The sequence below is a fragment of the Nomascus leucogenys genome, chromosome 14, assembly GCF_006542625.1.
Source record: "Nomascus leucogenys isolate Asia chromosome 14, Asia_NLE_v1, whole genome shotgun sequence".
NCBI classification, from domain to species: Eukaryota; Metazoa; Chordata; class Mammalia; order Primates; family Hylobatidae; genus Nomascus; species Nomascus leucogenys.
Window position 1 is genome coordinate 29,996,380 of NC_044394.1, and position 17,340 is coordinate 30,013,719.

The 17,340-nt window shown below is 41.3% G+C and overlaps 1 protein-coding gene across 3 annotated transcripts in view; it reads left to right on the plus strand.

Moving 5' to 3' along the window:
- Positions 1 to 703: 703 nt before the first annotated feature.
- ACTR2 (actin related protein 2) overlaps positions 704 to 17,340 on the plus strand; it is a 43,287-nt gene continuing 26,650 nt past the window's right edge. The window contains exons 1-3 of one of the 3 annotated variants that reach the window (XM_030826978.1): positions 712 to 974; positions 11,872 to 11,982; positions 14,071 to 14,085. In XM_030826978.1, coding sequence (XP_030682838.1) covers positions 927 to 974; positions 11,872 to 11,982; positions 14,071 to 14,085 — 174 coding nt within the window. In that variant the 5' untranslated portion in view covers positions 712 to 926. Of the gene's footprint in view, positions 975 to 11,871; positions 11,983 to 14,067; positions 14,086 to 17,340 lie in introns of all 3 variants that reach the window. The other 2 variants (XM_030826980.1, XM_030826979.1) reach the window with 2 other exon arrangements.

A 17,340-nucleotide genomic window follows, 5' to 3' on the forward strand; every position in this document is an offset into this window, starting at 1 on the left:
ATGCATAGACTTTTATCCTTACCACACCTACGGAGATAGAAGTTATTATCCCCATGCAGACAGGGGTATGCCAAAATCACAAAATTCGTGAGTGGCAGCGCCACGTTTGAAACTGGGGTTGTCTGATTTCAAAGCCAAGGCTCTGGGTTCACAGAACTACATGTACTTTAGAGGTGTGATGCAACATGGGACTACTAGAAGAAGGAGGCGGTGAGCCACGAGACTGGAAATGCAGGCACCTGCTCTCGCTCACTTGACCATGGACCAACTTGGGCAAAGAAGGGGTGGGCTGACATTGGAGTACGGAACAAACGCATGATTTCAAATAAGCATGTGTGTATCCACCCCAGTTCTGTCCGCTGAAAAGGCCTAGAAGCAATGACACACCAAGCCCTGTCGAATGGTGGGGTCCGCCAGGACCTCCAGGCTTGCTCCTCGCCCTACCCGCCAGCTTCTCCGCCACATTCCACTGCCGCAGCAGAACCGGTGTCCTTCACCTGCCTGCGTCTTCTGCAGTTCGTTAAGCGACGCCCTTAGCTCCTGTGACACTTTAGGGAGAAAGCCTCAGCACCCGCGATGTTGGCCGCCATTAACGCCCGGCAAAGCGCCGGGAACTAGAAGCAGCGAAGAACCCGGGTGGGCACCGACCGTGACGGCCGAGCCGGAAGCGGAGCTGCGGGCGGGGCCTCGACGCTCCTCCATCTTTTATTGGAGCTCACCGCTGCCAGTCGCGCTGCCCGCCCATCCCACCCTTTTCGTGCGGGCATTCAGCTAAATGACGGGCGGAGCCCGACGGCGGCTTCCGGTCGGGGGAAAAAAGTTGGGCCGAAGGAGGGGCCGGGAAGACGCAGGAGGAAGAAGAGAAAACGGCCGGACGGCGGTGGCTGTAGGTTGTGCGGCTGCAGCGGCTCTTCCCTGGGCGGACGATGGACAGCCAGGGCAGGAAGGTGGTGGTGTGCGACAACGGCACCGGGGTAAGCGCCGGGCGAGGAGGCCTTGGCGGCTACAGACGCGGGCGGGGACGAGCAGCGGGCGCGCGGGCCCTCGGCCCCCTGGGCTGCACCTCCGGGCCCTCGGGGCGAAGGGGCGCGGGGCGGTGCCTCCCACCTCCGCGGGCGTGGGAGCGAGCCGGCCGTTCCCTGGTCTCCCCTGAGCCTGCTACCCATTTAGCCTGCCACCCCCTCCAACCTTCCGGGTCGGGGCGGCGGGCGAGACCGGCACTGGACGCGGAGCCTACTGGCCGCCTGGCAGGGACCTGCTCCGCGCTTATGCGGGGGCAATTGGGCTAAAGCGGACGGAGGGGTAAAAGGCTCGGTTTGTGTGTTCCGAGAAGGGTTCTTTTCCCCAGGGCCGCGGGTTTGTAAAAAGGAGAAAGACCTAGAGGCCTTCCTCTTCCTGTATAGTTGAAGATACACCAAACGAGAAGCAGGAAGCGGGTTTACTTTAAAAAAAAAAAAAAGGGAAGTGCTGTCATGGAGTGTGGACATCAGCCCTTTCGCTGTGTTTGTTGGGCTTTTTATTAGTTTTTTCGAGGGAAGGGGTCCAGATCGGCAGCGCATCGTTCACTTTTTGTTCTACTTACTGGTGATTTGGCCCAGGAGCAGGCCGGCGGAGACCAGCATGTTCCATTGAGTGGTTTTGGGTGACCTAGGACCCCGCAAGACTCAAGTGTTAATTCCACTGGCCTTAGGGGAAGTTAATTAGTGTTGGTTATCCCACCCCCAGTCCCCTTTTTCCCCTTCGTTTCAGAATACAGGTAATGTTAGCCTTTAAGATTAAAAAATTGTAAAATCTGACTAAAGCACTGATTTAGAAACTATTTGAAAATTGTTTCTGTAATCCCAGCACTTTGGGAGGCCCAGGCGGGCAGATCTCCTGAGGTTAGGATTCGAGACCAGCCTAGCCAACGTGGTGAAACCCCGGTCTCTACTAAAAATACAAAAATTAGCCGGCCGTGGTGGCGCATGCCTGTAATCCCAGCTACTTGGGAGGCTGAGGCAGGAGAATCGCTTGAAGCCAGGAAGCGGAGGGTGCAGTGAGCCAAGATTGCGCCACTGCACTCCAGCCTGGGCGACAGGAGTGAAACTCCATCTCAATTAAAAAAAAAAAAAAAAAAAAAAAAGTTGTTTCATTCAGGCCTCCCTCTTGCCAGATTTAAAAAAAAAAAAATGTATTTTGGGTAGCAAAGTCAGCAAATTAGAAGATGGAAATATTATTTATTCTGGATGACTTCTATAGTGATTTCTAACCATTTTGTGACTTTTCTCCCCTCCCTCCCATAAATATGATATATGAATTAAAGTACATTTTACTTGAACAAAACACTTTGGAATCTGAATTGTTGAGGGGGAAAAGAGCTGGTATTTACTGCCATAATACTGCCCTTGATTAGATTTGTTACAGAATTTTACAAGCAATAATTATGGTAGCTTCATCTGAACTGTGTTAAAAATGGACTAGAGTAAAAAGAGTGTTAACATACAATGAGACCAGGCGCAGTGGCTCATGCCTGTAATCCCAGCACTTTGAGAGGTCGAGGCGGGCGGATCACCTGAGGTCAGGAGTTCGAGACCAGCCTGGCCAACATGGTGAAACCCCGTGTCTACTAAAAATACAAAAATTAGCTGGGCGTGGTGGCTGATGCCTGTAATCCCAGATACTTGGGAAGCTGAGGCAGGAGAATTGCTTGAACCTGGGAGGCGGAGGTTGCAGTGAGGCAAGATCACGCCACTGCACTCCAGCCTGGGCGACAGAGTGAGGCTCTGTCACAAAAAAAAAAAAAAAAAAAAAGAAAGCTGATTGTAATATGTTATTGGTTAGTCTTGTGTCTAATCCATATTTTTAAGATTCTTTTCCTTAAGACAAATGATCAATTCCTGTCATAAATGAAAAAAGTGACTGTAATTAATTCAAATAAACTTTATTTGTTCTTATGCTTCTAGTTATTTTGAAATTTTATGCAGATTTTCTATGGACATGATTGGTTTCAAATGAAGAAACAGTGCTGATAAAATACATGAATCATATAACAGGAATGCTGTAATAGTTCTGAGTATGTAGAGGACTGGGAACCGCTTAGATTGTGTATTCTGTTTCTTACCATTTGTAGACATGAATAATCATCTTGATTTTATTTAGATACCTGAAGTTATAATGATTCCTTTATAATTAAATATTAAAGAAGATATCAGATGTAATTTTGAACATTTATGGAAATAGTTGTTATCCTAAGGTGTTTTCATTTGCTCCTTACATGCCTTAGGTTTTAAAATTGTAGGCTGGCTGGATGTGGTTCCTCATGCCTGCATTTCCAGCATTTTGGGAGGCCGAGGTGAGAGGATTTCTTGAGGCCAAGAGTTTGAGACCAGCCTGGGTTAGTATAACAAGACCGCATATCTAGTAAAAACAAAAATAAAAATAAAATTATAGGCTTTTTAAAAAGTTGATGATTCTTTTAACCTCTCTGGCAGACCCAAATTAAATATTCTAGGGCAGGAGTGTCCAGTCTTTTGGCCTCCCTGGGCCACATTGGAAGAAGAATTGTCTTGGGCCACACATAAAATACACTAACAATAGCTGATGAACTAAAAAAATCGCCAAAAAAATGTCATAATGTTTTAAGAAAGTTTATGAATTTGTGTTGGGCCTCATGTGGGCCATGGGTTGGACAAGCTTCCCTGGAAACAAGTTTGTTCTTAACGATCACATGCCCAATGTTGGTCCCGCTCGATTTTCTATCTCCCAGCTTGACCAGTGTCTCAGTAGGGTTGCCCAGAGGAGGAAAACTCATTTGATCCAATAATTTATGTGGATTTTAACCATTCAAACCTCCTTCTGAAATCAAGCCACTCAAAGTGGCCCAGACAGGTGAAAATCTGGAGGTCTGTGAAACTCTAGGTTTAGGTCCTCTTCATGAGCTAGGCCCAGGCCCCTGGTGTTATGTGTCTTGTTACCAGACTAGGGTGATTTCATCCGCATTGAGTTAGATCACCAACAAAATGAACGTTTCCCCAGTGCTTGCTATGTTGCTGGCACAGTGCTTAATAAGGTCCAGTCGTACAGAGTTTATAGCGCTAGAATAATTGCATTTGCATTTATGTAATTGACATTTGTAGTTGATTGTGGCCTGCTTTATCAGGCTTATGCTACTTTATATGTTGAATTTAGGAGTGTTTGAAACAGAAACAAACCAAAACCAAATTTGGTTTCATCTTGCAAAATGCTTTGGGATAAGTAGAATAAATATTTTGGTGGCCTAAGATCAGAACAGTCACTGTGCAGTTAACTTACTAAATAATATCAGTACCATGAGATAAAATTAGTAAGGGGAAAATAAATATTAAATAAACCCAAATGGGGCTTTATAAATCCCAGGTTATTATTTTTTTGAAGAGAAAAAAATGTACTTTTAGAGCAGATGTAGATAGAATTTTTCATTTTTGCTTGAACATTATACTGTTCATATTCTTACAATTTGATGACTCAGTGGGAAGTAAGGGAACGAGTTTAAACCACACTGCTATGAAGAGGAAACTATATATGGTAAAATCTATTTCTTAAACACAGCCTTACTGCACACAATGAAAGAACGAAGTCACCAAGTCTTAAAATGATTGACATGGGGGAGGAATTTCAAGGATTAAGATGATACCAATGATACCAAATGATAGTTTAGAAAAGAATGTTTTCTTTGTATTTTATCACATCATGGTTTAGATTTTTTTTTTTTTAAGATGGAGTCTTACTCTGTTGCCCAGGCTGGAGTGCAGTAGTGTGATCTTGGCTTACTGCAGCCTCCATCTCCCGGGTTCAAGCAATTCTCCTGCCTCAGCCTCCCCAGTAGCTGGGATCACAGGTGCGCACCACCATGCCCAGCTAATTTTTGTATTTTTAGTAGAGATGGGGTTTCTCCATGTTGGTCAGGCTGGTCTCCAACTCCTGACGTCAGGTGATCTGCCCGCCTCAGCCTCCCAAAGTGCTGGGATTATAGACGTGAGCACTGTGCCTGGCCTAGATTTTTTTAAAATACTGATTATTATTATTATTATTTGCAGAAGTAATCAGGTTGTCAGTTTTATATTATTGAAAAATTGGGGCCAGGCACAGCGGCTGATGCCTATAATCCCAGCACTTTGGGAGGTAAAGGTGGGAGGATTGCTTGAGGCTGGGAGTTCAAGACCAGCCTGAGCAACAGCGAGACCCGTCTCTACAAAAAAATATATAATTTTAAAATTATAATTTTTATTTTTTCTTTACTGCTTCTTGCAGAGCAGGACTACCCCATAGGCAGTGTGCCCAGAGTAGCCAATATAATTTTTTTTTAATTATTTTATTTTATTATTGTTTTTGAGACAGAGTCTCACTCTGTCGCCCAGGCTGGAGTGTATTCATGTAATCTCGGCTCACTGCAACCTCTGCCTCCCAGGTTCAAGTGATTCTTGTGCCCCAGCCTCCCGAGTAGCTGGGATTATAGGCATGCACCACATGCCCAGCCAATTTTGTAGTTTTAGTAGAGATGGGGTTTCACCATATTGGCCAGGCTGGTTTTGAACTCCTGACCTCAAATGATCCTCCTGCCTCGGCCTCCTAAAGTGCTGGGATTACAGGTGTGAGCCCCCACACTCAGCCTTTTTTTTTTTTTTTTTTTTCCTGACAGGGTCTCACTCTGTCGCCTAGGCTGGAGTGCAGTGGTACAATCATGACTCAAGGCTCAGCGTAGCCTCGACCTCCCTGGGCTCAGGTGATCCTCCCACCTCAGCCTCCCGAGTTTCTGGGGCTACAGGTGCGTGTCACCATGCCTGGCTAATTTTTGTATTTTTTGTAGAAATGGGGTTTTGCTGTGTAGCTTCAGGCTGGTCTCGAACTCCTGGGCCCAAGCAATCCACCCACTTTGGCTTCCTACAGTGCCGAGATTACAGGTGTGAGCCACCATTCCCAGCCAATTATTTTAATTCTTGTTATTATAACTGTTAATGTTTTCACATTTGAAGTAATGTGAAATAGTGTGATTTTGCTATCTTGCTGGATTAATATATACCCTGTATGAAAGCTGGTGCTGAATTCTATGGCAGCATCTGTTACCAATAAACTACTGCTCAAGCAGAATAGTTTTATTAATAAGTGATTGATAATCTTTAATTTGAATAAAAAGCCTTTTTTTGTTAAGCAGTAATAGTAGGTTTACAGTTTTTATCGTTTCAGGGATTTCAGTGTTTGTCTTCTAACTTGGGAAATGTTTGTTGCTTAAAATATACTCACAAGAATGTTAAGATACAAACTACCCATCTGAACGATTATAATCGGAAGACTTTGAGTGATGTGATTATTTGCCACTTTGCCATGTTGTGTGTCCAGTGTGTGTAGCTCTGAAGGAGAGGGGAGATGTGTCAACCTTAGCACCCTCTTCCCTGCACTAGGATTAGACCTATGCTCCATCCCAGGCTCCTCCTGCCACCTCCAGCTTCTCTTATGATTTCTCACTTAGTAAACTTATTTATTTACATTCAGCATGCCAAAAATGAACCTTACAAACTGGTAGATTCTCTTTTCATTCATTCATTCTATAATTTTTTTGAGATAATTTATACCCATATAAGTGAGCATTTTCATCCTGATAAATGGATACTTTTGACTATATCTGTTTATTACTTGGAGGTAGGCATAATAATTTAATATCAAAATAGTATTAAATTCCCATATTTGAGATATTTGTGTAAATTATGACTGACATTAGGCTGGTGATCATGACAGATGTTATACAGAAATGTGGGAACAATTGGGATAATGACGAGAACAGATTCTCTTCCCTATCATTTAAGTTTGTATCAAGTAAACTGGATTTTGACTTAAAAAAGAGGGTGATTTGGGAGAGAAGAGTGTGTGAGAGCTGTGTGTGTGTGTGTGTGTGTGTATGTTTTAGTTTGAAAATACTAAAAAATACTAGATGTTATTCTTCTCTGAGGTCGTTTTTCCTCCAAGTCTCAGGTCACATTATTTAAGAAGACATTGAGAAAAAATGAACTAGTACTCCTGAATTCTGTTCATTTTAAGGGTGGGAAGTGTATTCCAGTTCATCACTATCAACCACTGCCAAGGGGAAGTAGCTGTGAGCAAGTGGGTTATCTATTGCATATGCTATCATATCATGCTAACTTCTGCCTTAAAAAGTAATCCAGGCTGGGTGCCATGGCTCACGCCTGTAATCCCAGCACTTTGGGAGGCTGAGGCAAGTGGATCACGAGGTCAGGAGATTGAGACCATCCTGACCAACTTGGTGAAACCCCTTCTCTACTAAAAATACAAAAATTAGCCAGGTGCAGTGGCGAGCGCCTGTAATCCCATCTACTCGGAAGGCTGAGGCAAGAGAATCGCTTGAACCCGGGAGGCAGAGGTTGCAATGAGCCGAGATCACGCCACTGCACTCCAGCCTGGACTACAGAGTGAGACTCAGTCTCAATAAAATAAAATAGAATAAAATAAAATAATCCAAAAGAATTGGATTATACTTTTAGAAATGGGTAGCTGTATCTGAAAAATGCTGTTACCTTGGTGGCTCAATATAAACTAAGACTAGGTTTTGTGGGCTTGTAAGAAGACATCTGAATAATATGTTTTATGTAGTTTCTATTAATAAAATGTAAACATGAGGTGAAAGGATAGGAATTGAGGTGGCTTGGGAGTGTGAACCTTCCTCATTTCAGACAAATTTTTCATAAAAGCTTTAATCTGATTGTCATGACTCTAACATATTTGAAAAAACTCTGTTTTTAAAAGACTAAGTGGGGCCGGGTGCGGTGGCTTATGCCCGTAAGCCCCAGGCTGGTGGATTACATGAGGTCAGGAGTTAAGAGACCAGCCTGGCCAACATGGTGAAACCCCGTCTCTACTAAAAATACAAAAGTTAGCTGGGCATGGTGGCAGGTGCCTGTAGTCCCAGCTACTTGGGAGGCTGAGGCAGAATTGCTGGAACCTAGGAGGCAGAGGTTGTAGTGAGCTGCGATGATGCCACTGCACTCCAGCCTGGATGACAGAGCGAGACTACATCTCAAAAAAAAAAAAAAAAAAGACAAGTGAAATTCTGGATGGCAGAATGTCCTAGGCTATTTATAATTAAATGTGGTTCATCAACATCATCTCCAACAGGTCTGCTGTAGAGATCTTTGAAAATATCAAATTTTTATGTTTTGGAGAGCTACATAAGATCTTGCTAAGTTTTACCACGTTAAACAAAAGAGTTTCTTGTAGATAGTAGCTTTCTTTTGTTTGTTTTGTTTTTTGTTTTGTTTTGTTTTGTTTTTTGAGACAGGGTCTCATTCTGTTGCCCAGGCTGGAGCGCAGTGGCGTGATCTCAGCTCACTGCAACCTCCATCTCCCAGGTTCAAGTGATTCTCATACCTCAGCCTCCCAAGTAACTGGGATTACAGGCATGCACCACCATACCTGGCTAATTTTTGTTGGTTTTAGTAGAGATGGGTTTCCATCATGTTGGTCAGGCTGATCTCAAACTTCTGGCCTCATGTGATTCAAGTGATGTACATAGTAGCTTTCTGTCAAGAGGTACATTGCTATTTTCTGTCTACCTTTGTTTTATTACTGTCATGTATCACATTCAGGTTCTATTTTTCATCTTTAATTCTAAGAATGTGTGGTGCCTGGAGCCATAGAAAAATAGACTTTTTCTGAATATTAAATATATTTTTAAACAATCATGGTATCATACTGTTAAGTCAATAGCAAAACTTTTAATATTTATTGATCATTTACTGTGTACCTATTATGTGCCAGACGCTGTTCTAGGCAGTTGGAATTAATCAGTAAACACAGTGTAGCTAACATTAAATAAATGCTTGTTAATGAGGGTGCAGACTATGATTACATTTCCTTTCTTATATAGTTTCCTCCTCCCACCCTGAAATTTTTAATTGCCCTTTCCTTGCAATGTCTGCTCTTACTAAATAGACTATATATTATTTATTTTTTATATGTTTTTTGAGACAGGGTCTCACATGATCACGGCAGCTTTGACCTCCCAGGCTCAAGTGATCCTCCCACCTCAGTCTCTGGAGTAGCTGGGACTATAGCACATGCCACAATGCCTGGTCAATTTTTAAATTTTTTGTAGTTTTTTTGGGGGGGGAATCTTGCCATGTTGCCCATACTGGTCTCGAGCTTCTGGGCTCAAGTGATCTACCCACCTAAGCCTCCCAAAGTGCTGGAATTACAGGTGTGAGCCACTGGGACCAGCGTAAACAGACTGTACAAGAATTTGTAACTGCCAGGCACAGTGGCTCATGCCTGTAATCCCAGCAACTGAGGAGGCTGAGACAGGAAGATCACTGGAGGCCAGGAGTTCCAGACCAGCCCGTGCAACATAGTGAGACCCCATCTCTACAAAAAAGTTTAAAACTTACGCTGGGCATGGTGGCTCATTCCTGTAATCCCAGCACTTTGGGAGGCCGAGGCAGGTGGACCACTTGAGGTCAGGAGTTTGAGGACAACATGGTGAAACCCCGTCTCTACTAAAAAAGAATTACCTGGGGGTGGTGAGGTACACCTGTAGTCCCAGCTACTCAGAAGGCTGAGGCACGAAAATCACTTGAACCTGTGGGGGGGTGGGGGGGAGGCCAAGGTTGCAATGATCTGAGATAGAGCCACTGCACTCCAGCCTGGGCGACAGAGTGAGACTGTCTCAAAAAATAATAATGAAAATAAAAACTTGTTCGGGCCTGGTGGCACATACCTGTAGTCCCAGCTACTTGGGAGGCTGAGGTGGGAGCATCACTTGAGCCCAGGAGTTAGAGGCCACAATGAGCTGCAGTTGTGCCACTGCACTCCAGCCTAGGCAACATACAAGACCCCAACTCTAAATTTTAAATATTTTTTGCCAGGTGCAGTGGCTCACGCCTGTAATCCCAACACTTTGGGAGGCCAAGGCGGGTGGATCACGAGGTCAGGAGATCGAGACCATGGTGAAACCCCGTCTCTACTAAAAATACAAAAAATTAGCTGGGCGCAGTGGCGGGCACCTGTAGTCCTAGCTACTCGGGAGGCTGAGGCAGGAGAATGGCGTGAACCCGGGAGGCGGAGCTTGTAGTGAGCCGAGATTGCGCCACTGCACTCCAGCCTGGGCGACAGAGCAAGACTCTGTCTCAAAAAATATATATATATTTTTTTTAAATTAAAAAAAATATATATTTTTTTAAATTAAAAAATATTAAAAGCTCTTGATTCTCTCAAGTTCTACTGTAGTTAAATCCTTCAGAATATCGGTTTCTTATGTATAAAATGGAAGTTTTATCACAATGATATGTTCTCCTTGGAGCAGTACACAGAGAATGAAATTATGTTACCTGGTATTACTAAATACGTTTATCTAAATATAAAAATGTAAATAGGGCCAGCGCAGTGGCTCACGCCTGTAATCCCAGCACTTTGGGAAGCTGAGGCGGACAGATCACGAGGTTAGGAGATTGAGACCATCCTGGCTAACACGGTGAAACCCCGTCTCTACTAAAAATACAAAAAATTAGCCGGGTGTGGTAGTGGGCGCCTGTAGTCTCAGCTACTCGGAATGCTGAGTCGGGAGAATGGCGTGAACCTGGGAGGTGGAGCTTGCAGTGAGCCGAGATGGCGCCACTGCACTCCAGCCTGGGCGAAAGAGCGAGACTCTGTCTCAAATAAATAAATAAATAAATAAATAAATAAATAGCTAGCCAGGTGCGGTGACTCAACGCCTGCAATCCCAGCACTTTGGGAGGCCAAGGTGGGCAGATTACCTGAGGTCAGGAATTCGAGACCAGCATGGCCAACATGCTGAAACCCTGTCTCTACTAAAAATGCAAAAATTAGCTGGGCATGGTGGCGGGTGCCTGTAATCCCAGCTACTTGGGAGGCTAAGGCAGGAGAATTGCTTGGACCCGGCAGGCAGAGGTTGCAGTGAGCTGAGATCACGCCACTGCACTCCAGCCTGGGCGACAAGAGTGAAACTCCGTCTCAAACAAATAGCCAAAAATGCCTAATAAATTTTATTTTCATAATATAGTGATATTAGTTTAAATGACACTTGGTTTTCCCATTTTGGAAAATGACATTGTCTAAGTGATTTGCCCAAAATGAATGAAAGTCTGCTTTAGAATTGAAGCTTTAGTTCTGTTCATTTTCTCACATTTCTCTTTCTAAAAATGCTTAGCATTTGGCCGGGCACGGTGGCTCACGCCTGTAATCCCAGCACTTTGGGACGCTGAGGCAGGCGGATCACCTGAGGTCAGGAGTTTGAGACCAGCCTGACCAACATGGAGAAACCCCGTCTCTACTAAAAATACAAAATTAGCTGGGCTTAGTGGCGCATGCCTGTAATCCCAGCTACTCAGGAGGCTGAGGCAGGAGAATCACTTGAACCCAGGAGGCGGAGGTTGCAGTGAGCCGAGATCATGCCATTGCACTTCTGCCTGGGCAAAAAGAGTGAAACTCCATCTCAAAACAAAAACAAAAAAAACCTTAGCATTTGTTCAGCGAATTTGTCCATCCCACAGATACTTCTGGAGTGAGCACTGTGTGCCAGGAGCTCTGTTAGGTATCGGATTCCAGCACAAACTGATCAGCTTAGCTCCCTGCTCTTACGAGGCTTTTGCTCTAGTGAGGGAACTTAGGCACTAATTTAGAGTAAATAAACATGAACCCTGGAAGTAGGCAATGCCATGAAAGAAGTAAAAAGGAGACGTTGCGATAGATTGAGTGGCTACTTCGGGTGGACTGAAAGCACCAAAAGTTTAAAATGTTATATAAATGCAAAGTGGTATTTTTGAGATGCTGTCTTAAAATATAGTAAATATCCTGATGCTAACCCACTTTTATTTTACTGTTTCATTCCAGTTTGTGAAGTGTGGATATGCAGGCTCTAACTTTCCAGAACACATCTTCCCAGCTTTGGTTGGAAGACCTATAATCAGATCAACCACCAAAGTGGGAAACATTGAAATCAAGGTAATATTTTATTTATTGATAAATGATAATCAAGACATGTGAGGTGTTCTTATAAAAGTAGTTTAACAGTTCTTTTAAGTAGTTTTAAAATATGTTGCCATGAAAAGCAAAGGGGAGGGCAGAAGTTCTCATATTTTTAATTTATATCAACACCTGAACAAGGGCACAAAAATTGAAGTTAATTTCATCTGATTTTGTTTATGTATGGCTTGATGCCATTACTCTTTGGAGTAAAATACTTAAGTTTATTACATTAATGTGAAACACTGTGTTAGTGACTTAAGTCCTATTACATAATATAATTTTTAAAAGAAATTGGCCCGGTATTTTTATGTCTTTCAATTCCATATATTTGTCATTGTATGTGAGTGTCTCTTTCGCACCTTAGACTTTTTCTTTTCATGTTTTTATGACCTGATCCCTCTACTTTTTTATATAGCCATTTAGGAAGACATAGGGTGTAAATCTCATTGATTTCTCTTTTCATTAATGTAACTTATTTCCATAATGTGCAGAAGGAAGCCATTCAAGCCTTTATTTGGCCTTGCATTATGTATCTTACCATAAAGAGGAAGGAAAGTTTTCATTGCCTACTCGCTGTATTTAAGATGAAAGACTACATGTAAAGATGATAGATTTTTCTCCCATATTAAAGGGATCAGAAATCAAGTAGGAGTTACAATATTTGAGAAGAAAGAGAACAGTGAGAGGGCAGTAGTCACCAGTTGGCTTTAAGTTCTTCAGGTGACTGAGGGATCAAGTTATACAGAATGCCGTAGAATTTAGGGTCTTTTTTAGTGAATTATTTGTGAACATGCTAGCATTGTTGGTCCTATCTGGATAGTCTTTAGCAAGCCTTCAGTGTAAGGTTATGAGTCATTTGAAATATGCATTAGGGCGTATCTCTTTGGGACATTTGTTTTATGTAGGAAGGTGGTAATAGGTGGTAGAGATTTGCTATGTAGCCTTCTGCTTTTGGGATAGAGAGTTGAGTTACACAATGAATAAAAATACAAGCTGAAACTTGGGTTCTGTGTTAGTTTTTTTTTTTTTAAGAGTTAAAGTAGCAAATTTTTCTGGCCTCTCCTGTTAACAAAAAAAATAAAATGGGACACTCAATATAAGTTTTTCCTTTTTAAGGAGCTTTTGGAATATTTGTGGGATTCCTTACTTGCTTATTGTGAACTCCTTTCATTCCAAATGAATTCTATCTTAAATGAACTTTGACTGGAAATTAGCTAATAATAGTGATAAGGATAAACTGTTTAATGAAGCTGAAGGCTATACTTTTTATTCAGTGTCAGGTTTTTAAAGAATGGCTTTTTTATATACTGGACAATAAAATTTTTGGGATAGGAAGAAATATCATGTATAGCCATAAATTTATTTTCCAACATAGGCACAAATAACTACACATCTCTTCATGCCCACTTTCTTCGTTTTTAAGGCCAAGTGATAGAAATCAAATCTGTCAATATGCTAATAAAACATTTTTGCCAAGGAATTCCCTAGCAGCATTTGCTTGTATGGTTTGTCTTTCTGTATTCTATTGGCTCAATTCTGTTCACTCTGTGCAATCTTATAAGCCTATCAAGTTAAATTGTTCTTCGAGTAGAAAACAGCAAAAGATACCTGTGTCAAATAAATTTAACCTGAACACTAGAGCTTGGAAAAACAACCCTGAGCTATCTAACTCTCTGCCTACTCAGCTAGACCTTTGCTGTTATCATTTATTTTTCTTAATTAAAGTTCTTAAGTTCAGTAATGAATTAAAGAAGCTTACTTTTTGGAATTCCTGTGCTTAGTATTTTGACTTATACTTTTTGTGTCTTGTTAGCTAAAATGTGGTAGACTAAAAAATGAAAATTTAAATCGTTTAATGAGTTAATTTGCATTCAGGAATAACTGTCCATGTTAATTTGGCCCTAATTATTAACTCCATTAAATATAGTAGTACTGCATCTGACCTCAACCTAATTGTCTCTATTGCTTGTATGTTTAAACATTTCAGTGAGGATTTTATTTAGGCCTTTTCTGACTCTTACTTCTACCTTCTCTCTCTTCACCTTTCTTGACCCGTTGAAGTAGAATAACAAAAAGATGGTAAGTGAGGTTACACACATGCTCTGTTTGTTTTCCACTTTTGCTTGATGGGACAGTAGTTGTTGTTTTGTGTCCCTTTAGTATTGGGGAGGGGGGGTTATTCCATATTTTTATTTTAAGTACTTTGATTTTTAACCTTTTTCATTGCTTCAATTTGATAGCAACTAATTAAGTCCTATACTTTCCTGATTGCGTACAATGGACCAAACAAGAACTAATTACTAACATAGTTTTGAATTGTTTTCCTTGTTTTTCTTGTAGATGAATGTTATAGTTAAAACGGAATGTGTTGTGCATAATATTAGAAACCAAATGGCTTTATATAGGATATGTGTGATCCAGAAAATTCAAGTGAAGTTGTTACATTTGAATAAATTCACTTTATTGACCAGTATTAAATTGAACATTGACTGTCATAGCCTGTATGTATATTTGCATCTAGTATGGTATCATATGTGTACTTAATAAACTGAGTAAAATTTTAATATGTAAATAAACCATAGATAGAAAAAGAGAATTCTTTCCGTATCATCCTTACTGATGAGCAGATTTCACAACGTTATCTGAGGATAAATAAGAAAAAGGTAAAGCTTTTCTATAAACAACAGATTTTCCCCCCAAATAAATAACATTGTGCAGTGCGTTTTTCTTTACAACTATAAGCTTGCTGGGCTTATCTCAGACATTTAACTCTTTCATTGTATTTTTCTGTGATAGTCTAAGTGCTTCTGTAGTAGACACTTTTCAAGTTTGTTTTTAATACTGTTTGTAAGAATCTCTGACAAAAATCAGGCACTTCTAAATATGTTTTAACTAGTAATAGTAACTTTGTGAAGTTTTCTTTTGAACAATCAAAAACATTTAAAAGAGGAAATTTGTCCTAAATCGAAGATCATACATTTGTGTTAATATTCTAATGAGATTAAGAAAAGGGTGTGCCTGCTGGGCACGGTGGCTCGTGCCTGTAATCCCAGCACTTTGGGAGGCCCAAGCGGGTGGATCACAAGGTCACAAGTTCAAGACCAGCCTGACGAACATGGTGAAGCCCCGTCTCTACTAAAAATACAAAAATTAGCCAAGTGTGGTGGTGTGTGCCTGTAATTCCAGCTACTCAGGAGGTTGAGGCAGGAGAATCGCTTGAACCTGGGAGGCGGAAGTTGCAGTGAGCCAAGATCACACCACTGCACTCCAGCCTGGGCAAGAGTGATACTGCATCTCAAAAAAAAAAGAAAAGGAAAGAGTGTGCTTGTAGAGAACAGTGTAGGCTTATTTTAACAGAAGTTTTTGACCGAGTGAGGTGGTTCATGCCTGTAATCCCAGCACTTTGGCAAGACGAGGTGGGAGGATAGCTTGAGCCCAGGAGTTCAAGACCAGCCTGGGCAACATGGCAAGACCCTGTCTCTACAGAAAGTTTTTTAAAAAGTAACCAGGCATAGTGATATGAGCCTCCCAAGCTACTTGGGAGGTTAAGGCAGGAGAATTGCTTGAGCCCAGAAGTTCGAGGCTGCAGTGGGTGATGACAGGGCCACTGCACTCCACCCTGGGTGACAGAGCAAAACCCTGCCTCTATTAGTTAATTGAACAAACAAATGTTTTCAGTGGAATTTTCTTCTAGGGATTTAATTGTGCTTTTGAACTTGAGTTTACTCTGTATTCTAATTTGAGGTGACATTGTTCAAAATGATTCTTGGCAAATATAATCCCTACTACCCACTTTTCATGAAGTATAAATACCTTTGAAACAGCATCTCAGTTACTGTGATTTTTTTCATTGTTTCAGATAGGTGATGTTCAGTGGTGGGGCAGGTGGTTAAAACCTAAGGTCTGATCTGATCACTTATAACGTGGTTCTGAGTGATGAAGGCAAGTTATATAACACTTAGTAGGATTTTTTGATTAAAATTTTAGCTATGAAAATTTTTTAATTGGATAGCTTGAATAGTCAAACTTCGTACTTCTTAAGTAAGTTAATACTCCATTTTAAATGTCCTCTTTGTTCTGAGGAAGGTAAGGATACTCAATTCCAAACATTTCTTTCAGTTAATCCTTTATAGTATGTGTGGTCCTAGAAGTAGATACACGAGGCATTTATTGAGAGTTGGCATTGGGTCACGTAAATGGAAGCCCCTATTCGTACATTAAACAAAAAGTAAATTTCTGTTGAAATCAGATCAGACTTATTTCAAATTGGCTGAAATAATACTGATTATATTATCTAATTATCTAATCTGTTATCTTGTACAACACAAAAGACGTAGAGGAAAGTTAGTAACAAAAATAGTATATATAATTACAGGTATAGATTCTCCCCCAACATTTTATTAAGCAGTATTAAGAAAACAGCAATATTGAAATGATTTTACAATGAAACTTGTATATCCATCACTTAGATTCTGACATTAATATATATCATACTGATTTATTACATATCTGTTCATCTATTCATTCATCAGTGCATCTTGTTTTTTGATGGATTTCAGAGTAAGTTGCAGATACCAGTATACTTCTTCCTGAATACTTCAACATGTGCATGTTATTAACCAGAATTCACAAATACAGATTTTTAGTTTTGCATATTCCTCATAGAAGAATCTAAACGGTTGGGTGTGGTGACTCATGCGTATAATCCTAGCACTTTGGGAGGCTGAGGTGGGCGGATCCCTTGAGCCAGGAGTTCAAGAACAGCCTGGGCAACATGGTGAAACCCTGTCTCTACTAAAAATACAAGAATTAGCTGGGCATGTAGCCTGTAGTCCCAGCCACTTGGGAGGCTGAGGTGGGAGGATCACCTGAGCCTGGGGAGGTTGAGGCTGTGGTAAGCCATAATGGCACCACTGCACTCCAGCTTGGGTGACAGAGTGAGACTCCATCTCAAAAAAAAAAAAAAAGGAGTCTAAACATTTAATATTTCAGAAATTTGAGTAGTAAGTTAGTAAGTTATGGTAAATGAACTTCATAAGAAATTGCAACAGAAATTTTTACTGAACATTTCTAGCATCTGTTTTTAACTATGTTATACTTTTTGATGTTGCTTTTAGTGGATTTTCCAGACATCTGTTTGTTTTTTTATTAGAGTCCTCACCTTGGTTTCATCTCTGATATTTTCTTTTTCTTTTTCTTTTTTTTTTTTTTTATTTAAAACTCATATATTTTTAAGCCTTCTTTTTAAAACATCTCATGTTGGCCAGGCACGGTGGCTCATGCCTGTAATCCCAACACTTGGGAGGCCGAGATGGGTGAATCACTTGAGGTCAG